This window comes from Pleuronectes platessa, chromosome 20 (genome assembly GCF_947347685.1).
Source record: "Pleuronectes platessa chromosome 20, fPlePla1.1, whole genome shotgun sequence".
NCBI lineage: Eukaryota > Metazoa > Chordata > Actinopteri > Pleuronectiformes > Pleuronectidae > Pleuronectes > Pleuronectes platessa.
This window is the reverse complement of record NC_070645.1, coordinates 15,528,655-15,554,832: the sequence shown is the minus strand read 5'-3', so window position 1 is coordinate 15,554,832 and position 26,178 is coordinate 15,528,655. Positions and strand designations below refer to the sequence as shown.

The 26,178-nt window shown below is 42.6% G+C and overlaps 1 protein-coding gene across 3 annotated transcripts; it reads left to right on the top strand.

The window, feature by feature from the left end:
- Window positions 1-1,239: 1,239 nt before the first annotated feature.
- rbm33a (RNA binding motif protein 33a) lies at window positions 1,240-23,784 on the top strand. 3 transcript variants are annotated; one of them, XM_053412151.1, is made up of 19 exons: window positions 1,240-1,422; window positions 3,302-3,380; window positions 4,415-4,463; window positions 4,869-4,933; window positions 5,070-5,361; window positions 7,235-7,375; window positions 8,064-8,232; window positions 8,418-8,659; window positions 9,827-10,145; window positions 11,906-11,967; window positions 14,457-14,568; window positions 15,000-15,388; window positions 16,230-16,505; window positions 16,715-16,999; window positions 17,440-18,183; window positions 19,896-20,072; window positions 20,903-21,088; window positions 21,446-21,534; window positions 21,707-23,784. In XM_053412151.1, the coding sequence occupies exons 1-19, from the start codon at window positions 1,404-1,406 to the stop codon at window positions 21,753-21,755; spliced, it is 3,744 nt and encodes a 1,247-aa protein (XP_053268126.1). In that variant the 5' UTR covers window positions 1,240-1,403; the 3' UTR covers window positions 21,756-23,784. The 3 variants fall into 3 exon arrangements, with proteins under 3 accessions (XP_053268126.1, XP_053268128.1, XP_053268125.1); XM_053412153.1 differs by having other exon boundaries at window positions 9,824-10,145; window positions 15,000-15,376; XM_053412150.1 differs by having other exon boundaries at window positions 9,824-10,145.
- Window positions 23,785-26,178: the final 2,394 nt, after the last annotated feature.

The window sequence follows — 26,178 nt, the reverse complement described above, 5'->3', positions numbered from 1 at the left end:
GATGTGGTATGGGTCAGGAAAGAGCCTTTAATATGGGCTTGACTATTTTCTAAACAGCCTTGAGTGTCCCACATGTTGTTCATTCCAGCCGTACCAGCCGTACCAGCCCGACCCCTCACCAACTGATCATTTTACAGCCTTGACTTTTATGCATATCTCAGATCCACAGCAGCTCAGTCTGCATCACACTTTGCAACATTCTGTTCTCTGTGTTCTGTCTTTGTAAACTCTCAAAGGGACATTTCGGCTTCTCGGTTGTCATTATTTTTGGTTCCAGATTTCCACAAAACAACCTGGTGTCGGATGTGGGATATCTAATTTTTTCTCATCTTTTTGAGTCCTGGAGAGACGGTGAATGATCACCTTGGAGAGAAGTCCAGCCTCAACCTCCCATAAAGAGTGTGGAGACTTGAGGACCCGGATTCTGTCACCGCTGAGATCCAATAACCTTCTAAGGTGAGAATCTGACTCACAGATGCAACAATTAATCAAGACTTATCAAGTAAGGACTGAAGAAGTTACCTTACGACTGACGAGTCACAATTAATTCTGACACTTAGAAGAATAAAATGGGTTAATTAAGTCACTGGGTAACGAGATTAAGATGTTGGGGATAGGGGAAAGACTTACCGATAAACAAAGCAACTCTTGCTTGTGACTAAGGAAGAAGGAAATGGAGAACCCAAAATAACTCATATCTATATCAGGGGTTAGATCCAGGGCTATTTTTTATTCTTCAGCATTTTCATTGATTTCTTGCGTGTTGGTGTAAAGAATCTGTCATATTTAGAGGTTTGGTATTGACTGGGTGCAATTTTGTGTAGATCCAAATAAAAATGTGGTTTGAAAAGGGTGTGGGCTTTTGGCTGCTGTTAAGTAACAAATAGGTTTAGAAACCTGTCACTACCACTTATTTGTAGATAAGAAATGTAAAGCGTAATCAACTATGAAGCTTGATTTAATTAAATGGGATTATCTTATATAATAGGAAGGCCTATAAAACAAGTGCCGGGTAAGGATGATGTACATATCTAGACATAGAGACGTGAGTCGATGGGAGCAAATTCTAATTCGACATATCCAACAAATGCATTTTCCATATAGAGGTCTAATGCACCACATGCTCGGACACCGCATTCATTGACCTGTGTGTTTACAAGCCTGTGCTGCAGAACCCGGGGTGGAGGTTAAGAGAGAGAGGGGGGGTGGTGGTGTTTCCCTCCCACAATGCATCATCACAGCGCTGCCATGTTTGTGCTCCGGCCGCGGAAGGGAACCACTGTCGCATAGACGCTGCTCGGCGGCTCGGATCGAATCTCGTGTTGTCGCCCGAGTGAACCACGAAACATTAAATGCGACCCACACGCGTGTAGTCCAAGTGAGAGCGGGACGCGCGGTGCACGATGTCGGCCAACGCACAGGGTGAGTACCGTCAGCGGGCTTTTGTCGGCGATGCTACGTTAGCCTAGCTGGTGTAGCTAGAGCGGCTAGCAGCTGGAAACCGCATTAGGAAAAAAACACGGCTTTTTGTGCATATAGGCCACGGATTGAAGCCTGGTTATGGTTAGACAAATATTTGTATTTAAAATAAGTTGTGTATTTATGATTTCGGGATGGCTATGCGACTGGCTAGGTTAGCTAGCAGCTAGCTGTAGGCCTCAAGTCAGACCTCGGCCATGGTTAGCGTCACCCTGGAGCAACACTAGTGACCACCACTGGATGACTTAGCTGTTATTATTATCATTAGCACATCACTTGTATAAACTGTTTATTTTTTAGATTTGGGTTATATTAAGCAAATTAATTCAGCCCCCATTCCGCGGGATAACGCTGACGGGAGGATATCATTTTTCATCGGCCAGTGGTTGTTGGCAGCTGCGTTTGTTAGCATAAGAGCTAGCTGCTCAGCTAACATAAGGTAAAAACAAGCTCCATACATGAGTGACTGACTGAGTGTGTGTGTGCCAGTGTTTTGAATTGTGGAAACTGTGGCAGTGGCCTTTTTAAAGTCTATTGTGGCTACACAGCAAGCTAGCTAACTTTGATTCGTACATTGTTGTGAAAGAACACCCAGTTCTCTGGCAGCTTTGGTCTCGGTGTCCTGGTGTTTTGCTTGGTGGCTCAGTGTCATGGGTCAGTTTCTCTGCATGATCCCCTTATGGAAACCTGAGTGCCACCTCCTCTGTAGGTTCACATTTCCATCAACATGTTTGGCTGCATACTCACACAAGCCAAGTTGTCATTATGTGAAGATCCTCAGTCCTCCAGGTCATGGTGTCTTCAGAAGTTGGACAAGTGAACGTAGGAAAATTGACTTACTTGTGTTTCTGGAAGACCTCTCATCCAAGAGGCTTCTTCAGATGTGATCTGGCCAATGGGAGGTTTCAGGTTAAACACCTTCAACTTCTTCAGGAAACACAAGCAAGTCCTGTTGCCTACGCACACCTGTACAACTTCTGAAGACTGCAGCGAACACACAGGAGAAGAACACAGTTTGAAGAGCTGCGGTTATTTCCTTGTTAAAACATACAGTGGCTTTGTTTCACCATTGTACAAACTGTGTCGCTTGTTCTTGTCTTTACAAATACTTTGATTATCAGTGTATTTTGAAAGGAGGTGTCGTGAAAGTGACACGTGCCAGGTTTGCATGTCAATATATATATTGGCGCTGTTTTGCAGAAGTTGCCTTGCAGAATCGAGTAAAATCATTCTGGATTATTAGATTAAAACCAGTGTTTGGACCAATTTCAGACTGTGCCAAAAAACAAGTGGCCTCCGGGAATAAACTTGGCAATTAACTCACAAAATCTGTGTGGTAGTGATTGCACCTATCCTGGATTGAGACATTTTCAGTTTCTAATCATACATAGTTTGTATTGCATAATTTACTGTTTCAGGTGATTTTCCAAGGAGTAAATGCTTTGGTTGCCTTCTGCGTTTTTTTTCTTCAAGATGTGCGGCTCAAGAGTTTGGTTGATCTATTATTCCCTCTCTAGATCTGTGCTCCCTTTGGGGGAGACAGTGCCAAAAGTTGGGGTGGGAAAACCTGTCAAAATGAGCATGACATAAGCAGCAGCCAGTTTGGCAGACGGCCGTGAAAATAAATTCTTTTTTGAAATCAGGTGACACTAGAAACACATAAATACTGGGTGGGCAACAGGGTGAGCATATACATTTTCCAATTGTATGCAGTCGTGAAACGGTTTTCTGGTCTCTACTCTACTGCGAAGACATTGCATGTTGTTAACATAACCCATTGCTCTGATGTGAATAAGTTAGTGAAACGTACTTCCTGTTGCAGAATATGGCTTCGGCGAATATGACAAACCAGGTGCTGAGCGGTCACGCAGGAGGAGAGGAGAAGATGATGATCTAGAGAGGTAAATGGTTTTACTTATCTCTATGTTCTCATATTTACAACAAGGAGTACTGTACCGTATCAGTACTGTAGTGTTTGTAATTTTCAACCTACTTTTGTAGTCAGGTATTAAGCTGCAAACATAGAACATTCTAGGCCCCAAATAGTTAGGACAGAACCAAATATTAGTCGGTTTAAAATCGCTGAAGCAAGCTGTACTGATGCTTAAATGTTTACAGTGATTTATAGTCTCATGATCCAGAGTCAATGTTAATGAGTTAATCTTCAAACGGTCATCTGAGCTCCTGATTTCTTCTGTCACATCTGTCCAGTCAGAAGTCACAGAACAACAAGTATATTGAACTTATTGTTCGCATTATCATCACAACAAAATACAGATATGAAAGTTATTCCAACCTCCTGACTATGGAACAGACACAATACATTTTTACTCCACTTATATATATATTTCTCCTCATATATTCCTCACATTATATTATTTTGTAATGTCTGTTACAAATTAAGTGGATCCAGATTTTTTCTGTATGGTGGTTTTACTTTCTTATCTCCTTTCCTAACTGTCACTTCTTTCCTTGACCCTGTGATATATTTCACTTGGGTCAAGGAATAATGGTTGGGAAATGAGATTATTTGGACTTTCTGAATGCAGCTCCTGTGTTAAAAAAACAGGGCAGCAAATTTCTTCTTCATGGGAGATTAAGTGTGGTTTCGCTCATTGCTGCCTCTCACTGGTGTAGTTGCAACGCTGCCACTTGGGGCTATCATCAAAATCTATAACTGTACTGTTAATAGAGTACACTCCTTGCTGAAATCATATCTCATACTTTAAATAACTGCAGTGCTATCAGAAGTAAACATCTGCATGTTTTAATAAGTAAAAAAAAAAAAAACAAGCAGACCGTTTTAAATACTGAAATGCTTTGATATTGCAATATGTTTGGCAGCCAAATACTAAGAATTGTATAAGGCAGTGTAAACTGTAGAATTTCGAAGATAACACTCTGCTAACCTGTTATTTGTTGTTTTTCTCTTTAGTGATTTGGAAGAGGAATTGTTGGGGGATGATTGGCTCTCAGGTAAAAAGGTAAGATAAAACCAAATCTCTTAAGTAGATTTTTATTCTAGCCACATAAAGCACTTTCCTTCTCAGCATGGGCAGGAAGTAGAAAATAGCATCTACAACATTGTGTGCTACTGTTGGTAGAACATTTGAGAAAATAGACGTGAGCAGTGGACTTGTAGCAGGTGGCTCCTCCACAGGAGGAACTGTTGATGTGAACCAGGAGGAAGTACAGTGGACAAAAAAGAACTGTGTTGACCTGCCCAGATTGCCTGCACCACATGGGAATAAAGCATCCTTTGGGGTTGGAGGTGGTGCCCTGCCCCCACACCACAAACACACTCACACACACATATACACAGAAACCGAGGAAGAGAGTAATAACACATTTAAAAGAGCAGTAGCAATTATTTCTTTTTTTTGTTTCAGAATCCATCAGAAGTCTCAGACGAAGAGTTAAATGATGACCTCCTACAAAGTGATGAGGAAATGGGGTAAGCTGATACATCAGTGTTGTGTGTATTTTCTGTTGTATAGTAAACAGAGTGAAGCTCCACGTTTTGAACATGTTTCCTTCATACTTCATCTGTTGTTTTCCGGATGTGTAATGTTGTGTTTTGTTTTGTTTAGTGGTCAGGAGCTGAACGTCAATGCCACATACAACCTGGGCACAACCTATGGTCAGCAGGGAAACTTGCAGGCAGCAGACTACACAGATGACGTTGTGAACCTGGGTGCAGAGGGCTGTGAAGTAGGGGAGGAGGGGTACCAGGGGGAGGTGTACACAGGGGAATACAGCCAGGACAACAACGCTGGGATGCCTGAAGACCAGATGGATTACACTGGAGAACTCGCAGAAGATGGCTACCAGGATGAAGTGTTAGACATCCAAATCAATGAACCCTTAGATGGGGATTTTCAAGTGAGTTTTCACATTTGCCTTTTCGAATGTAAAAGCCAGCAGATGAAAACACACATGTCCTCCCACTTTTTCTGTCCAGCCTTTTTCATCTGTCCCCTTCCCGACACAAGAAAGCCGACAGTCAGGACTGAAAATCTATTCAGGGGAAGGAGATGTTGGTTGGGGTTTTTCTTGGCCAGGGGAGGCGGAGATTCACTATCACATCCTGCCAGTTAATTTCACCATCTTGCTGACGAAGTTTGTGTTGACGACTTGTTTGCCGTGAGGTAATTCTCTGCTGTCGGCTCCCAATACCTGTGCCATTGTGACCTTGGGCCGCGTATCTTTAGGGGAGTAAGAAGCTGCTTTGTGTCGAGGAGATGTGCTGCCAATCGGCGGAGGTTAATGTGGGGGGCTTTTATCTCAGGCTTTAGACTGGATCTGATAAAGTCTGTGCAGGTGAAAAGATTATTGACCTTCCTGGGGACACCCCATCCAGTTTTCTAATGATTGATGCGAGTTTCCCTTTCATTCGTTTCCCTTCCCTCTTAGCCCAGACTAAGAGGATCACAGATAAGACCAGATCCATGTGCAAATGTCCGTTATGGTCCATTTACCGAGGTGTGATGGTGTTTGGCACCTGACAGAGATATATTAGCCTGCCTCCTCTCTCCAAACAAAGATAAGATGTTGACCTTCTTACTAAGGGTGCACAGAACGAATGGATGTCTATTTTCAGTTTTGGCAAATGTCTGCAGGTGTGGATGTGTATTTATGTTATGGGCCATAACAGTTTACAAGGTCACTAAACTGCCTGGCCATGACATTTTGCTCACCATGGTATTCAATGAGTACTATGTGGAACAGTTTAAAGGATTATGCTGTTGTGTTCCCTTGGGGCAGCCTGTCCATCTATCAGGTTTACTGAGTGTTTTTTTTTCTTCTTCTTTTTCTGCATTAATGTGTGCCGCTTCTTTTCTGGTTAATGGAGCGCAACACCAAACACCATTGTGTGACCTACAGTCTGACCTTATTTAGCGATGGATTTTTGTCAGCGGGTGTTAAGCAGATAGGCTGTTTGAATAACTAGCAACTACTGTATGAGTTTTGCTGCCCCTTTGTTTACTGGTTCTTCTGAAATGACTCGGATGTGTACGTGGTTTTATATGAAGTGATTGTATCATGGCTGAAATCTTGTTATGGAGTAAGGGGGGGAAAAAGTGGTTTGTCATTTCCTGGAATGTTTGCATCTGTGTCATGTTTTGGGCACGGAGTCATGAACTCGCAGTGCAGCCAATAACGGGAGTGATTTGCGAAGGAGTCAGTCAATGATATTTTCACCATCACTGAAGCGGGGAGGAGTGTTTTTATCTGTGCCCATATTTCTGTATATCATGTCAAACATTTACATCTCATTGAATTTCAAATGGTGTCAGGAATAGTAATGAAGGCTTGCTCCCACTGTTATGGTAATTTGGGTTGGGGGGGGGGTTACTGGATGCCTCCCCAAAATCTTCTCCATAATAATTTAATGTTTGCTTGTGTGCCCTATGTTATTTGTCTTTATATTTCAATTTTCTCTTCATTAATATATGTATATTTTATTTAAGATAAATTATTCAATTTAGTCATCAAAAAAGGGTTAAAACCATAAGTCCATATTTCATGTGTTCGATTTTAATTTAACTAGTAATGCATTTTCTATGCTTGTATATATTTGCCATGCACTGAACAGCATTGCTCGGCAGACATGGATGTTTTTAATTTCAACAGAAACACAAGAAAAGATTGTTTTCCAGCAACGGCTGAAATGCACTGAGCCTTTGCTGATTCTTATCAGAGCATTGTTATTACTGAAAAAATCAATACTTATTATCCATTTGATCTTTTGAAGGGTAATGAATATCAAACCTCCTATGATGATGAACACGGAGTCCAACAGGAGGCGGCCCCCGAGGAGATGGGGGGAGAAGAGCAGCAGGAAGAGGAGGAGGAAGATGCTGCAGAGAGCTCGCAGGTCTTTGATTCAGAGGAGGTATGAGAAGACCCTCCAAACAAAAACATTCACTTGCTCTGGATTAATGCCATTTATTTTTTATTAAATCCCAGTGAAGGTGGTTCAGACAGTTAACCGCCACTTATTTCTTTAAACATAATTGCTCAAAGTACCAAGTATACACTTATGTGGTACATTCAAAGTAGTGTAGCTTCACGTTTTGAATCGATTTTAAGATAGATTATGGCTAAATGTATAGTCATTATTCAGTTGATCTGCGGTTTCATTATTGAGTTAATTGCTATTTCTCAATCAGTTTAACACTTGGTTTGTATAACTAAACAAAATTCACAATTCACAATTTCTGAAAACTCATCTTGTCAATGTCTTGTTCTGTCTCAGTGTGGAAAACGCCAAATTATTAGGTTTAAATTTATAGAAGACTGTATATTTACATTTTAGAAGTGGAACCAGAGATTGTAATGCAATTAAGCAAAATATGTGATGTAACATATTTTTTGATTATTAGAATTGTGGGAGAACAAAATAATTTCAGTAAGTAATGGATTATTGGCTAATTGTTTGGCTCTAGACAACAGGACAGGAGAAGAGATTTAGTTGCATAATGCAGGATCGAATGTAACAAACATCTGAATGTACACAGAGTTTAGCTCATAGTGGAAATGTTTTTAAATTAAATTGTTTTTAACCTCTAATATTTGTTCAGGTTGAAAACGAAACTATGCATGAAGACACAACAAAGGAAGAATCCGATGAGGAGGATGAGGAAGATGAAGAGTCCGGTCGCATACGGTTCAAATCGGAGAGAAAGGACGGCGCTGTTGTGCGGTTGGCTGATGCCGGCAGTAACAGGAGAAATATCCCTGAAACACTAGGTAGTAATGTTTCCTGCTGGGCATAATTTGTCCTTGATTCATGGACAACCATAGTGAATACTCTCATATTTTCTGACCTTGACTAATCTGTTATAGGTTTACTACAATATATGTTAACCTAAGTTCAAATTTGACCAGACACTTAATCTACAAATGCTAAATTTTTGTGTTTTACTATTCATCAGAACTGTCGGAGAAAGCAAAGCGGGATCTGATGGAGTTTGAGGAACAAGAAAGACAGAAGAGACAAAACCGCTACGGAGGTCGAGGTGGTAGAGGAGGAGGAGGAGGAGGAGGAGGAGGAGGCGGTCGAGGAAATAGAGGAAGAGGAGGATTCCAAGGCTTCGGAATGGGAGATTTTAGAGGAGGACACAGAGGAAGAATGAATGACCAGAGAATACCCCTCATGGGAAACATTGGCATGCAGGTAAACTACTGAACAACATTAAGTGGATAATACATAAAGCTAAGGGGAGCATATGGGTTTTACTGGTTAAGATGATTTTAGAATTACTTGATTTAGTTTTTCCCTTCTTCTATCCGTCACAGATACAAAGCTTGTTTGCTTTGTACCTGAAAGTGAAACATGTTTCGCTCACTGCTGATCCTTTAACTCTCTGAGTCCAGAGCAGTGGTTGTTGGCCCATGGAAAAAAGTCAAAACACTCTACTTCCCTGTATCAATGTTGATATTGGGATTATAGCAGAGTATGTGGCGGTAGTCTGCTCAGGCAGTCGGATACAAATTAAATTTGTTCATTGCCCAGGATTAAGTTCCTTGTAGGCTTTTATTATTTGATATCAATCCATCCACTAATCCTTGGGGTTACACGGCTCATCAGTTCATACAAGACCTGTGAAATCTAAGTCACTTCAAACATTTAACGGAAACAACAAAGACGATGATCCTCAGTAACAGAGGGGAGGGTATTTCAGAAGTGGCCCGAGACTTGTCATCATGTAAAGATACTTTTTCGTTTTTTTATATATTTGATCACTGAATAAAACCACATTTTAATAGGTTTGCATTATGTAAAAATGCAAATAAACTATGTTTTACATGAATAATTAAATACCAGTACACAGTTCCATTGAATTAAAGCGGTTCCTCTCAAGGTTGCGTGCCATTTCTCCAGTTCGCCATTACGTTAGCGCGTTAATAACGATAAGAGGCTTTAAAACTCAACATCAACATTGTAAATGACAATTTATAGGCAGATTGATTCTATGCCAATACCACAAAGAATGTTCTGGGTGCTGTTAAAGAACTTGGACTCTTTAGGACAAAGTGTTGTACTCGCGTTTTTATTACTTGACTTGGTCTCTGGCCTGTTTCTGCATCTGTTTGGGAAACTATCAAGTATCCACTTAAAACCTATATATTCCAGTTGTAGCATGACCATTTGCTTCAGGGGAGATGCATTTAAATTACTTTCGGATACCATCTTCAGTTTTACTGTTGAATTGACTTGTTGGCGTGTCATCGCATGGCTGCGAGCGATGATATCAGAATCTTCCTAGACAGAAATGTGTTTTGACAGGTTGTTTTGGTTTTTCCCCTCCTCTCCATTTCCCCATCTCCTTCCAATTAGCAGCAGTCTTCCCGAATGCCTCCTCCTCATCAGTCTCATCAGCAGCAACTGCACTCCCAGCAGCACCACCCTTCACGTCCAAGAGGACCACCTCCCTTCCAAGACCACGGGCGCCCACTGTCCCAGCAGCCCCTTCAGCCCCTCATCCCCCTGCACATGGCTCACCGCTCCCCGCCGATGCGGCCCCAGATGGAGCCGCCACCACGAATGATGAGCTCCCCGCCACCTAACTTCCCCCAGCATCACCAGCAGCCACCTCCTCAGTCCAAAAACATCCACATTAACCCCCATTTCAGAGGGCCCACGTCATCCTCTGTACAAGGTAACTTAATTAACTATCACTCAAATGCCTTTCTCATTTAACTGCAGTGTGTCTCTGGATCCACCACAGCACTCTCTGTTATTAAAGCTGTGATCTTTTAATCTCAATCAACAATTCTGCTACCTCTGTATCACCAAGGTGATTCTATTTAATAAACCAAGCTCTCTTTATTATAACCACAATTTGTCTCAACCAAACTGAATTTACACAATGCGATGAACTATACAAAGACATAACGTCAGAGAGGGATAGAAGATAAAAAGACAAATCTGCTATTTGGAACTTTTTGGATTCAAAGATGAAGTACATTGATAAAATAATTGATTGAATAGAGAGCAACTCAAGATTTTGACATTTAGAGTGATGTGACTTAAAGCTGCACAGTTAAATTAAAATTACATTTCACATAACTGCATTACCTATTTTCTTCAGGAAGATGGAATAATTATGTGATCATTTCTGAAATTTGAGCAAGTTTGCAAAGCCAGGATACCTGATTCTCACAATGTAAACATTAAATGTAAATTACATTTAGACATTGTAAGCCTTACACATAATCATCTTATAGTATCCAACCGTAACACTGAAAGAAAAACAGAGGTATCCTAATCCATCTGACTCATTTTACTTGCACGACACGCATGATAGATCTACTTTGTGACACATGAGTCTTTACCGTCGTCTTGTGTACAGATCAACACAGGTTGTAACACATTTTATTTGATGTGATGATGTAGAGAGAAAAGGGAGCAGGGAGGTTCAAGAGAGTTGTGTATTGCGATTAAAAAAGAAATCATTATTATTTGAGTGAAGTGCATGATAGTGGGCAGGCTATGTAATGCCAGTCTCAAATACTTGGCCAAATATAAATCCAAAAAATAATTTCACTTAAAAAAAAAAAAAGTATTCCGAGTATTAAAAATCATAGTTTTTCATTTTATCCAAAATTATGCAGCCTTAGTTTATCAGCACAATCCTCAGTTGAGGTGTATGATGCTGTTTTGGCAGATATCCTTACCCTGTCCCTAAAGGTGTCTGGATTAGAATGTCATTTTGTTGTTTGGTTGAATGACAAGTGAATAGCTCTCTCAGCCAGTAATGGGTTTATCCTCCCTTTTCTCCCTCCTGGCAGCATCACCATTTCGTTCCCTGAGATAGGTTTATCTAGCCTGTCTGTCCTGGCCAAGATTGAAATTTTGTTAACAAATTGTGTGTTTGTGTGTGTATCACTGTGTGTATCATTGTGTGCCAGTGCGCATGCGTGGGTTTGGGTTGTGCTCCTGAGAGTCAGACGTGTTCTGAAAGATCAGGGATTGCCTCTGGTTATGATTAAGTGAGTGTGTGTACGTGCATCTGTTTGTATATGTCTCTGTTTTGTTGTTTATATATTTATTTTATTGAATGTTTTCCAGTTGTAGACGCTGACGTACATCAACAGCAACCCTTATTTTGAAGCAAATGAAATTGGATTCACTGAATAACATTTTGCCAGATGATGTAAAGCATTTTTATTCATGTTAATTTGTCTTATTTGGCAAATAATTATAATGTATTTCATATTTTCTTTGAGCTCCCCAGTCTTCACCCGCAGTGTAAAGACACAAGGAGCAACTCTGAGATCCTATTTAAGATGAAGCATGAAGATGTCTAACGTTCTCCTCCCTTTCTACTTTTACCCTCTCTCTACCTACTGCCCCTCATTTTCATTTCTCTCCCCCTCCCCCCCCCCCCTCTCTCTTTCTCTCCCTCTCTCATTGCAGTGCCCTTGATGCCTCCTGCTCAGAGCCAGCCCAGACCTGCTGTGGGTCCTCAGAGGTTCCCTGTGAGTAGCAGCTGCTCCTCTCTCCCTCCCTCTTGCCTCACTTTCTCTCCCCCTCCACACGGTTAGCATCCCCTTTTTGTGAGGGTAATATCACTACGGCAATTAGACTGTCCTGCCCTGGCCAAATACTGTTAAAGCAAATCTGTAAACACTGATATGAGTCAGGCTGCACAACTGGAAATGCGTGATAGGGGCTTTAGGCGAGTAGACTTTTGGAGGTCGAGGCTGCAGTGGCGGGACTTAGTTAGCAACACTTCATGGATGGGCTGGGGCTCAGACTACACCAAGCTTGGCACATAATGGAATTGTTAAACCGGGATATATTGCCAGTTAAAATTCACTTTCCACAAGTTTGTGTCCTGAAGGCATGGGGACCTTTTTGGACGGTATTTGAATTAATGAAACATCGTGGTGGTTTGATAGGGCTGTGCTGTGAGCCCCTTGCCTTTTTGCACTATACATTTCGAAGTCTGAATTTAATGTCAGAGAAAGGGGATCACAAGTCAGTGATTTCTTGCAAGAAAAGGTCCTTTTTTTTTCACTAACAAAGAACCCATCTGAGAGATGACAGAAATGCCTATAAAGTAATTACTGTATTGAGGGAAATGGCTCGCCGGCAAGTCAGCCAAAGTGCCTGAAGTTACTCTGTCCTCTAGTTAATGATGCCCGGGCATCAGGTGGTGCTGGTACTGACTGACATTTTCCTGGAAAGAACATTTTATATGGATTTATGCAAATTAGCCATAGCAAAATAGCTGCAACCAATTGCAATCATGTGGATTTACAACCCCGTTGCCAACTGAGCCAGAAGTCAATCTTTAAAAAAAAAAAAAAAATTATATATTTTTATTTACCCCTTTTCATCCTTCTGTATCAATATTGGGCAATTCCTCTTCCCTGAGACCTGTGATGGTGCTAGATATCGATAGTGTGGAAGCAGGGGGCTGTTTGGGCTCTTATCACCCAGTAGAAGGTGGGGTTGTAAAGGTTTGGGCTGATGAACAACATAGTGTTGGATCCCCCAGCTGTCAATTGCATTTAGGCTGCTGTTGCCAAGGACACAATTTGAAATGCAGGTGACAGACCAGGCCACATCATTCCATTTACCAGTGGGCACCTGATTACTCACGATTATCATACATTATCATCCCATCAAATTTAATTGTTAAACGGCCAGGAGGAAGGGGGGTTGGGTCATTGCCTCTAGTATTAATGCATTGAATTTTTTTCTAGTGGAGTCTGGGTTTTTAAATATTAATCTCGGTGCCAATTAAAGTTATTATAATATTTAATCCGTTTGGATGAGGACATTCAGTTTAACCATGAAACAGAGAGGCCACCCTTTACGCTGTTTGGACATATATTTTTTTACGGACTGTAATTTAGTATATTACAATATTAAATTTTTATAATTAAATTCTTCCTTTATAGTCGATGGGATCAGTCACAGACCCTTATTCTTACGAACCATTATCACATACTTAAAACAAAGGAAAAATCTTTTAAGTTTCCACAAAACCCCCAAAACAAAGCCCACTTTTCCATTCTTTATTAATTATATGGCAATTGCCCCCTCTATTATATGTGTCGTTGTTATCCCTTCACTGCAAAGAGCTTTGCCTGCATCAGTTACATGATGATCACCTGCAGCCTTCTTATCAAGGATTAGAAGTGAGGGGATGAGCCGTGTTATTTTCGCGGTGTGTCTGGACACCAGAGTCCTCATTGTGCAAACCTGCCTGTCTTGACCTTATAAGAGCGGTTTGATTGTGGCCCCCATTGTGATCCCCCCTGTCTTAGTAAGCCCCTTTGATTAACTTTCTGTTAAGCAAGTTTTTGGGACTGTGGCTTCCAGCTTTCGAACACCTCTTCTCTCTAAATACCGCCACACAGCAGTGGGATAAAGATGGATTAAGCCTTGATAGCATCTTAAGTAATTTACAATAGGCTTGGAGGAGGCAAGCAGCCCATTTGTGGAAATGCCACTTGTTGAATAGCAGGTTAATTTTTTAACAGAGATGGATATTTGAAAGAATAAAGGAGACAGTTATGAGGGGGATTTGAATTCCAAGGAGGGATTAAAAGGTTGTTATCTACTTTTCCTTGTAAGATGGATAGGGAGTAATGTGTATGCAGTGAAAGCTGTCGAACATGCTAACGGAAAAATAAGTGGAAACAAAGATGAGGGCACTTATCCCCTCCTGAAATAGCCTTTCCTTGTTAGAGATGGGCTTTCAGAATGTTCGAAAGCAAAGCATTAATTCAGGTTCGCTCACAAATTCCTGCTAAAGGGTTTCTTTAATATTGGCATACATATTGATGTTTACAACTCAAGATTCTGTGTCTTTTTAATGACCCTGGCCCTTTTTAATTATAAGCGCTTCCTGCCCAATGCAATACTCCACGGCAAATTCTTCATTGCTTTAATTTGTTAGCGATTATTGAGTACCCAGTATTGCCTCTAATTCATGAGTTTTGTGTTTTCCCAGGGACCGGGAGACTTCCAGCAGCACATGCCTGGTAATTTTGGTCAGCCCCAGCGGCCCCCTCATCACATGGAGCCCTTCAGAAACCAGGATAGGGAGCCCCTCTTTATGACAGGTGAGTCTAACACCCACCAATGACGAGGATTACAACGCTCTCTTACTATTATGTTTAACCCAATTCGACATTAGCTCAGGCGGTATACCTAGCGGGTATGCTGCAAGCTTTCTGCTGCTGCTCTATAAGAGGCAGCACTCATGTTAAATGCATGTGTATATATATACATTTGAATGAGCCTCGGTGACTTGAAACATGCATTAAACATATATATATTTGAGGTTTCTCATTCAGTGTTGATGTAGAATTAAATACAACCCACTTTGTTATCTACCATTTCACCTTGATAGAGTTGTCTCGTTTCGTTTTTCCTTTTTGTAACACTATACATCCGGAGAGGGAGCTGCTGATGTTTTGAAATTTGCTCACAACCCAAAAAACTTGACATCTCTGTTTGGTGTTGTTGTTTGGTCTTTCTTGCGTGGGCACAGAGCGTACAGAGTCAACACGGTTTCCAGGGCAGCACATGTTTGATCACCAGGGCCCCAGCCCTCTGATGAACAGCGGCAACAACCTCCACCACCAGCACCAGCAGCAGCAGCAGCAGCAGCAGTTGCCCGGACCGGGCCACATGGGTTTTGGCCCACCAGGGCCAGCCTTCAACCAGCCGGGCCAGGGCCAGCTAGGACTGTTTCCAAGAGAACCCCCAAGAAACAACCACCCTCCCCACCAAGGTCACCAAGGGATGGTCGGCATGAATCAACAAGGTGGCCCCCCTAACCAGCCCAGACCTTTCATGGGCCCTCGTCAGCCGTTTGGCCAGCAGGGGAGCCTTTTCCCCCCGCCACCGGTTCCGTTTGGAATGCAGGTACGAATGAGAGTAAGTGTTTTTTTATATCTAATAGAAGTCAATGTAGTTTAGTCTGTTCGTTGTACAGCAATTGGGTGTTGTTTTATCTTTTTCTTCTCGAATTGTGATCCGTGTATCATGATTCTTTTTTTTTTTTTGTATCTTTCCATTTTTGTAAATGAGTCTGGCATAAAACCCACATGCTTTCTTTGCTGTGAATGTATGAATTTCTGTTTGGCTTTTCTCTAGATTATTAAAATGGATTTGGCAACAGCGATAACTAGCGTACTGTACACATGAATAAGCCAGACTAGTTATCATATTCATGGCCACTGAAGCGTTACAGAAAAAGACTCATGTCTGTTTGGCATCTCAGCATTTTGTCGAGACATAGACACGAGCTCCCTCTACTGACCGAATCAGCATTGTAGTAGAAGCCATGTGGATGTATGTGGGCACCCGTCTCGGAGGTTAATTATATGCAGATAATGCCTGATATTGTGTTGAAAATAGTGTTAATAAGAACTGATAGTGTTACTGTTGTTAGGGGAAAATGGGGAAAGGGGGGAAAAAGGCCACTCAAAGGGACTCGGCTTCAATGTGACAGGTATTGATTCTTCAAGTCCCTGGAAACTGGAGGGATTTGATCACCATTCTTTCAAATCGTATTCTCTCATTTGGTGTGTTGATGGTGGCGGATGGCTTTAGCATGCCAGTCCAGTTTAGGTTTGGTGACTGCAAAGGCCATAGCATATGTAAATATATATGAATGGCAGCCTTGTCATTCTGTCTTTGATTTTATATATAAACAAAATTATGTGGGATATTAATTTCCTCGTGTTATAGCTCATAATCTTTCCTGTGATTTCAGGGCTTGATGCACGCTCCTCCCGTCTCCCAACTTCCCCACCACGACTCGCTGCCAACCCATCAGCCCATGCACCACCAGCAGCAGCAGCAGCAACATCATAGGCAGGACCTACCCCATCATCACCAGCAGCAACAGCTAAATCTCGGTGAACCTCGCCCCATGATGCACCACGGCCAGATTCCCTTCCATCAACAGCAGGCACACGGCAGCCCCAGGCAGATGACTCCCCGTCCTCTGAACCCCCAACAGCGCAACATGCCCAACAGGCAGAGGATGGTGAGAGATTAACATATCAGTTTATTACACTATTTGCATATTATGTATATTATGCTCAACCTGATGTAAAGCAGGGCTCCACATTTCAATACGAGGTCATTCTAATAATGTTTTTTTTGTATTGCTCTGTCAGCATCTTTCCCAGCATGGGGAAAATGGAAAGAAGTAAAAGTGCATTAACCTGAATGTTTACATTTGGCCCTCTTTAGAACGCACCTGGCCCCAAACAAATGCAGCAGCGCAACAGCAACCTACGGGAGCTCCCTGTAGCACCTGGCAACACAAACATGAACAGTGCCCGCATCGCCTCCTCCCCCGCCGCCAACGTCAGGCCTGTTGCCAAGGCAACGCAGGGGGTGCGTCCTGGGCAGAACACTCAGCCAGTGTCTGACCGCGGCAGAGGAAGAGGCCAAGTTGCTGCCAGGACTGAATTTCAGCTTGGGGGGGGAGGCAGGACAGTTGTTCGCAAGGAGATCCCTACCTCGGCACCGCAGGTCAGTTTTTTAACACATGAGTAGAAAGACAAACAAATGATAAAATGGTGAGCTTTTTTTGCATAATGCACAAACTTTCATGTAATTGCTTATGTTGTGTGAAATGTTCCCCTGAAATTGTTCTACAAATCTAGTCACTTTTAGTGTTTTCCCAAGTTAAATTCAGTGGACCCCCGAAGTTGTGAGCTCATCTTATCAGTGTGCTGAGAAGGACCCCCCATTTATTAAAACCCAATCATAAGGTTGTTAATGACAATAGTCTCCTTTCATTGGAAAGAACAGATCGATACCATTGCATTTTTCTCTTGGGTCCTGACTTTAATTACATCTCAGTGTTAGGCCATGTAATGTGGTTCAAAAAGGACACAGTGGCTCAGGGGGGGCCCTTCACAAAAGTGAGGATAGGCAGTCATATTGTCAGCTTGTGTTTTGCGCCACAGGACCCCAACGAGGACGAGGAGACGCGACAGTATCGCCTGAAGATTGAGGAGCAGAAGCGTCTGAGAGAGGAAATCCTGAAGAGGAAGGAGATGCGACGGCAAATGCAAGCTGGCGTCAGGAAGAAGGAGCTGCTGGAAAGACTTAATTCCCAGACAAACGCTCCATTGGAAGGACCCCCACCTACACTGATCCAACCTGCACAGCAAAATCAGCAGATACCACACCCTGTGCCACAACGGCAACTTCCACCACCACCGCAGCAGCAACAACAGCCAGAACAGAGACAACTGCAGCAGCTACCGCCACAACAGCAAAGACAGTTTCCTCCGAGAACTCCACAACCATTTAATCAGTCATTAAATAAAGTCAATCCCATTCCTCCTAATGGAGCCGCTCAGCCCCTTACGCCACGTCCCAATGTGAAGACACGGCTGCAGATGGCGAAAGGCGGCGCCCCGCAGCCACAGATACCCGGGCCTGTTCCCGACCAGCAGTGGAACCAGCCCCCGCAGAATCAGTTGCAGCTGCAACAACAGAGGAGCAGCGGTCCACAGAACGTCAACAGGCCGGGCGCTCAGATCCAGAAGAACATACCTGTAATTCCTGTAGTGGGGTCTGGCCAGGCTCTGAGTCAAGGACCAAAACCCGGAGCTAAAAGAACTGTGATGCAGCGAGCCAGGACTTCTATCGACGAAGGTCAGCCGGTGCCGCAGAAAGTCAGAGTCGTCAAACTTTCAGGAGCGGTGAGCAGATCATTTTTTTTTTTTTTTATATCTGTCATCCTTAAGTGTTCTGGTCCGACATTTATTTTATCTTCTACCACTGACTTACTCGCTTGGGAAGGTACATAGTTTTGAAATGTAACCGTTTGAAAGGCCACTGATTCCCCTCACACTGTCCATTTTGTTATCCAAAAGATTTCTAACCTATGGGAATGACAAGATGATGTCTGTGTCATTTTGACAAAATTGATCTGTTAAGAGTTGCCTCTCTCAAGCTTTGGTGTCTGGTATTTGAGCCACGGTGCCTTAACATACATTTTACCCGGGAACACAGAAAGGCTGTAGACATTAAAGAGAGCGGTATGACATTTATCTGTAGAGATGGGGACGCCTCATCGCTGCTCTTAAAGGTTGGCATCCTCTTTAAGGGCACAAGTGTTCTTTTAATAAAAAGATGGAGGATAAAACAAGATTGACAGTAACACCAACAGTCCAGAATTACCACTGCCTCCTATTTCATACTCCCTTGATTCTGCCGTGGCCTTAATTACCCAGTAATCTTTATTGAAAACCTACAAAAGCATGCATGTTAAACATTCATACTTGTCACTGATGAGACACGTTGGTGGGATGTGATAGTACTTGGAATAAGCCGCTTTCTGACTCCATCCCGGAGGATCAAGCGGCAGAGCCAAAAATCGCGGGCTGGCTGCAGATGAAGATAACTGGGTGTCAGTGCCGTAATGGAAACCTGCGCAGAGCTATCTGATGTGCGGCATCACGGAGAGAAAAGGGGAGCGGGATGTGAGGTGGGGAAAGAGAGATGGAAACACAAGGACACAGCTAAGGCCTGTAGCCACAGTGAAAACAAGATTCTCTAGATGCTCCCTCTCCCACATTGTTCCGCTGTCATCAACGGGGGCTCTACAATGTTATCTCCTCTCTCTCTCTCTTTTTCGTCTTGCTAGCTCTCTTCTCGTGTCATCCCTGACTTGCTTTTCCCCCCGATCAACCCATCTCTCAGGTGCAAGGCAACAAAAGAATGCCAATCCAAGAGCTTTGTAATTAATCTTTCTTGGTTGAAGGGAGAGCAACATAATACCTGTGTAAGAAAGTTGCCACTTTTGAGGATTTGGATTTGTATGGCTTAGGCACACAGATAAGAGGCAAATTATATTTTCATCAGGGATAATACAAAGCAGCGCAAGACACAAAAGCTGGGGAGAAGGGGGTGCAAGGGGGGTGGGGTACACATCGAGCTGCTGTCGTTCCAGTGTAATGCAGCTTAGCATTTGATGGGTGCAATCAGGAGCTGTGATTTCTATAGGAGGGATTAATCCATTTACTCTCAACTGGGGACAGGTCAGAGATATCGTCTCTTTTCTTCTCCCGTATTGATCTGTCACATCTCTCCGCAGAGTCAGGAAAGAGACGACCTTCAATTCCTCCCCGCATGTCAACAGAGTCGAGCTGTGACTTTATTTGATAATGAGAACATCACCTTGTTGGGCTGATCTTTATTCCCCACAGCCGGTGTGTGATAGGGATCCAGCTTCAATGATGGCACATTTTCACTCTGAAGAAATGGCTGCGCATTTCTGCATTTCTTCCATAAACGTGATATTTTTCGTAAAAGCTTCGTGTTAGCTTGAGCTTGTGAAGCCTGCGAACTAAGATAGAGGCTGTGAATGCTATTAGTTTTTTAATTAGCGTTGTCCTTCATCCTCACCCAGAGTGAAAAGGGGCCTGAGGCCACCGGCGGCCCAGCGCAGCAACAAGGCACCTGGCCGGCCACTGCTCCCAACCCGGGCGTCCAAAGGAAGGTTACCATGGCAGGACAGCAGCAACCGGGACCAGGCGGAACACCGCAGGCCGGCCGAGGGGGCATAGGCAACCAGCAGCAAAACAGGGTAAGTCGTAGAGGAGCTCTCGCGGCCCTCTGTGCTGTGGACATCAGTAACCCCTTTCACCTGAAATATATATATATATTAACAGAGCAGACAGTGAAGGTAATGGCAGCTCTGCTATAAAGGGAGCCAAAGTGTCTCCTGTAAAGTTGTCCTGAGCCGCTGGCACTACCCTGGCATTCAGTAGACATACCAATCGAGCAGTCGTGGTAATAAGACAGGACAGTATGCCAGGTGCAGCAGTATTGACAAGCTGAAAGCAGTGTAACACGGGGGGCTACATAAGGTCCCCTGGCCTCTCTGCACGCCTGTCACCACCAGGCTGCTGTCACAGTTACCATACTCACTGATGCTGACAGGGTAAGGCTGCCACCATAACGCATGCATGGCTCCTCTCCCTTAGTGTTCCCCCACCCCCAACACACACACACACACACACTCCCTTCACCTCCTCTCTTTTCGGGGTCTCTGCCTCCTCCTCTTCCTCCGCAGCTGAAGAAACATACCTCTCACGCACAAGCTCTTATGAAGATATGCCATGTATCCTGTTGTGAAGTTGATGTTCAATGTGCAAAAATGATAAGTCAATCATGTGAAAGCGTGGCATGTCTGGGAGGTGCGAGAGGAAAACAAAGCAATTTAAAATGTTCCTTTGTGCTGAGAAGGAGAATAGCTCCTCTCCACGCGGTTGAACGCAGGATTAAAACATCAGCGGGCCTGTTTAAGCAGGATAAGATGTAGTCAGTGTTATCTCCGCCTTCCTCCCGCCTCCCCCCATATATTGTTTTATCTCATATCGGCAATTTTCTCCTCACGACCTGGCGCTGGTGTAGGTCGTTGTGTCGGGCCGGGGCCGAGGTAGAGGGGCTGGTCTGGCGGGTCGAGGTCGTGCGGTGCCCACCAGACAGAGCCAAAGAGTCGCACAGGGCGAACGCTGCACTGTGTCCATAGAGGGCCTCTCCTCCTCCACTACTGATGCTCAGCTGCAGAACCTCCTCAGATCCATCGGGCCCATAGAGGTTTGTACAAGACGCTGTTTAACTTAATACTTACTGGGGTGAAAACGTATTATATATCTGTGTTCCAGGTTCTTTAACAAATAACAATATTGTCGGCAGTAATTGCTGTTACTAAAACCAGATGTACCAACATGTCATTTTCAACCTATGTGACCTGTGTGGAAAACATTTATTTGCACCCACCACAGCGGCAGTAATAGTGTGATCCCACAGCGCCCTCTGTCGTTGTGATTAGGTATTTTACTGAGCGTGAACGGGCTTATCAATTCTCCCTCACCACCCTCACTCCCTCTTGTGGACGAGACGAGCACGGAGTCGTATTCATTTTGGTGCTTTTTCTGCTTCTGTCTTTTGCAGATGTTCAACATGATGCCGCACCAGAGGAAAGCAGTCGCCACGTTCTCCAGCGCCCAGCACGCAGAAAGTTTTCAAATAAGCTTCCATCGGTAATCAATGTTTCCTTTTTCTCCATCACGTTTACACATTCAGTTAAATGCTTCACATATTATGGAATATTTACACATGATGATCTTGAAATGTAGCTCTTGTATAGTGTTTAAAAAGTATCTCTTCCTCCGAGACGATGGCTCAAACATTACTATCACAATTACCACACAGGCACATGATTGATTTGTCCCACATTGACGTGTCGCTGATTGATGGATGAGGGGGGACGTCACTTTCTGCTGACGTGGGCACCTCTCGTGCGCGGCTCCAACTTGACACAGGAGTATTTCTTCACCTCCCTCTCAATCTGCGCAGAAGCATCGCTCGCCGCTCATCTCTCATCAACTTGGAACAATGAACCTAAAGACATTTTGCCGCGAGGCCGCCTCCGTGCGACGCTGTCTACCGATTGTCCGTTGTTGTAAAGTGGCACCGGAGAGACACTGGACAGTAAATCCTTCTCTGACGTTAGTGTGTGAAGACCCTTTTTGTGCATCCTACACTAAGTTGAACAAATCATGATAATGGTTGCGCCCCTCCTCAGTGAGATTCACGTCAGCAAAATGCAGAACGACACTTGCAATTCTAATGTGAAAAATCCATACGTTATTTTATTTGTAGCTCAGTGTTTACATGCGGCGGATGGTTGTGATAGATTGTGCCCGGCTTATTCACATTGCAGTGTTTCTCTTCTCCTGTAGATGGCAGTATTTCAACACTAGTGGGCCATATTTTTTTTTTTGGTACCCAACCGGCTTCTTTAGTAAAGATGAGTCTTAGAGCAGCTTTGGGGTGAATGGCGCTACCTTGTGGAGAAGTTACGTACAGGCACAGTGGTGGCCTGGGTGGATAATTGAACAGAGGACGTGTTGGAGCGTCAGAAGCTGAATTAGCCCAGAATCTAACAATAACAATTATTTTCTGAATTCCCAGCAGTCCTGGGGGTTGTGGTTGTATATTTTGCGGTGCGTTAAGCTTCAGTGCTGCTTGTTCATATCATATCTCTGGTTTAAGTTAGTACATTTGGTCATTTGGCTGCTTCTCTCTGTTATAAGATATTTTAACTGTTAACACCTGGAGTGCATCCTGGAAAATGCACATTTTAGTTGTATGTCTGGATTTTTTCGAGTTGAAGTGAGCTTTGTAATTTGTGCTGAGTGTGCGTTGAGGGAGTGTGCTTGAAAGTAATTTTTTTTTTTTTTTTAGGTTTTTTTATAGTGACGAGTTTAAATATATTGTTGGTGAATTAAATATTTGTCTTATTTGGTCGATCAGAGAGAATTGCTCGCGGCTCTTTTCGGGATATACACACATTTCTTTACATTATTTCAGCTTGGATATATATTTGTATTTCTCCTTTCGGAAGCAACTGATCCGAATCTGCGTCAGGCGATAATTTGAGGCTTTATCGACGAATGGGATAATGAACTTGGAATAGCACTTTGAACAAAAACACTGAACAGGTCATGAAGAGTTTTGACACAAGAGCACACAAGAGAAAAGGAAATGCATTAACCAAGAACAAACCTACACAACACGTTGAATGTTCTCCTCAATATAACAGGCATTCACTGCAGATCCTGGACTCTGAAGAATAATAATGGTTATCTTCTAAAGGGTCAATTTAGTTTTAAAATGCGTGAGAAAGTGTAAAGTAACAGGCGATTTCTCAGAGCATGTTTAGGAAGCACTAGCACATTGCTAAATTCTTTAATTTCCTTATCAACCAAGTTACACTCATTTACTTTTCACCATATTTTTCCTTTGTGACACAAAGTTTCGTGTTTAAGATTCGTCAAACTGGAACAGGTCCTCTTAATATTCAAATATTCCTCATCCTCGTTTACAAATAGCTGAAATCCGGAAAGTGAACTCTGTAGTTGAATCGATCGGGACGTGACGCAGGAGGGTGAGGGGGCAACCATTATCTCCACAGTGATCATGTACACCAGTAGAACAGAACTTGAATTCAATATTTATCCTGTTAGAATTTTTTTGGTTTTGTTAATTTCTCCTTCACTCATGTTGTAACGAGTTAAAAACCTTTTTATATGTAAGGATAAGCTGATGTGTCCAGGCATAGATCATTTTACAAGTGTTTTGTTTTTTTTTAATTTTGAGCCAAACATGACTGGACCACATTTTCTGTTTATAAGACATTTGACTACAAGTTAAAGGGAAAACAAGAAAAATAAAAATATGGCCAATATACCGTGAACATGCAGGTATGTCAAGCCGGTCAAACTTTAGCCCAAAGACGTGTGATTGTGTGTGATGTCCATGAAGTATCTCTTATTTGTGCCACATTTTAATCATTTATATTCACAGTTTCCTCTAAGTACATAGGTTTTCACCTTACAACACATCACATACATACTTTTAAAAACAGTTAACTAATTGGGATCAATGCACAAATATTTTTGAGGACTTATTGTTCTTAATTTTTTAAGGTTTAGGTTTTTAAGAAATAATACCGGGTAAGAAATGCTACCTCATGGAGATTAAGGGGAATGCCACAGAATTCTGCTTTATCGTCACCTGCAAATTTAACCTTGGTGTCACACTGATGTGCAGCTGCTGGACATGAGAACGACACAGGAGGAAGTTCAGAAGAGCCTGGAAATATAGTTTTGGGTAAAATTGGTTGGTTTTTAAATTTACCGTCATTAGATCAACTCCTGGCTGCGCATCTGGGTGACATCACAGATTAAATTTTGGGAGATTTACAAGATGATGGTTTACAAGTTTTATTTGCCTTTTGTCTTCCCTGCTTGTGTGAATTAACATTCATACAGTAGGTGGTATTTCCCTTAAAAATAGTTGTTACTTGAAATAATAAAAAAAAAAAAATCTATTCAGGTTTGAAAATAAGCTGCACTTACTGACTCCTGCCAGTGGGGGTCACTAGATTCTCAAAATGCTGTGAAGCACAGAGGGTATTCGGACCAACGGGGTCTGAGAAATGTCGAAGCCCCTAAAGTTTCTCTTTACGGCTTGAAAAGCTGCTGGTCGGACGGTTTTCAAGTCTCCTGTATGTTGTGCTTTTGTTCTAAACTGCCTTCTTTATGTTTTAATCCTCTTTGTTTTGAGTTGATCTGCTGTAGAAGTGTTTGTTCTCTTGCGGTGTGTTTTTTACTGTCTTTAATGTTGTGGGGTTATGCTTGATCTCTTTCTAGTGTTGTGGTAAATCCTGTGGATTTTTTAAAAACGTATTGGGCTATGCCCGTCGTAGTGATATATCCTATAAGACACTGGGTCTTGTAATGCAGAACAGATTCACATTGGATCTTATTTGTATCCTAACTTTTAAGGATTTATGAAAAACTTAGAACTTTAGTTTTAGGATGTGATGCAGTTTCCTGTGCTCACTGATTTTATAGTAGGTTGTTTAATTATCAAGGTGTTTTTACAGTCACCTCACCTCCATTGTTACAGTAGATTATTCAGTTATTTGATTCAGAAAAGCTCGTCTGTCAGATGTTTTCTGTTCTTACATAAGAAACCTTAATACAGAATGTTTATACTGCCTCTTGGTCAAATGTACAACAGTAACAGGGTTAGGATTTACACAAGGTACAACTAACTTCACACGTTTTCTTTTCTTACAGGTGATTTTGCAGACAGGCAGATTTAATAATCTCATTTGTTTTTCTTCAGGTCACAGTTTTGTCTACAGAGTCACGAGCAGTCTTCAGTGTAGTGGGAGTTAAGGGGCCATACCAAGGGCTTGGCATGTTTTATATCAAATCAACAAAGTAGGCTGTGAATAATTAATTTCACATTCTCTTATCACGGTAATGCTCTTCAATGTAATTTGGTCCTGGTGAAATTTGAGTTTGTTGATGTGCTGAAACTAGCTCCAGCTCTCGTGTACTCGTCTTTAAAAGGTCATTGAACAACACTTACTGCTTTATGGAAAACTTTTCTATCCTGCTGGTGTAAAAGATATTTTATCTGATGCATGTTTAATACAACAAGTCACCAAAGCTGCTAAAGGCCTTCAGGAGACACAGGATGTCATTGATCCTTTTATCCATATTTTTTTAACAAAGATATAAAACCTTTAGACAAATAGAATATTTTTTGCACCAGTAAATTTTGGGATTATGTGTTTTCAAATAACCTATAGTTTTGTTTTCACTACTAAAGTATTGATTACATGAGAGCTATAGCCAGGTTGAGCAGCAGCATGTCAAACCGCTGGTATGGTCCAACACGTGAGGTGCTGCACTTTGGGCTGTTGGAGGTTGAAGCTTCACAATATTTGTTTGATGAAAACTCGTCTTCATCATTCGAACACAATGACCTCTCGGATTAACACGTTCATTTTTTCAGCAGCGTATCGGCGGGAGGAGACAATCACCAGCTCTCTCTCTCCATGAATCTGCTTTGTCACTTTTCCTGCTTTCTCTCCCTCACTTCACGCTCTGGATTCCTTCACAGCGACGCGGCCTCGGGGTGAAGACTTCACTCAAACTTCCTTCCCTAACCAAATACACGTTGCTACAGTCCGAGTATTGGGGGGGGGGGGCCTCACCCTCATTTCCTCCCATTACTGCTTCTCCTGTCATCGCTCTTCTTCCAGCTTGCATATTGATTTGTTTTGTTTCACAGTTGCTCATCTTTCCCCCCCCCGATGCTGC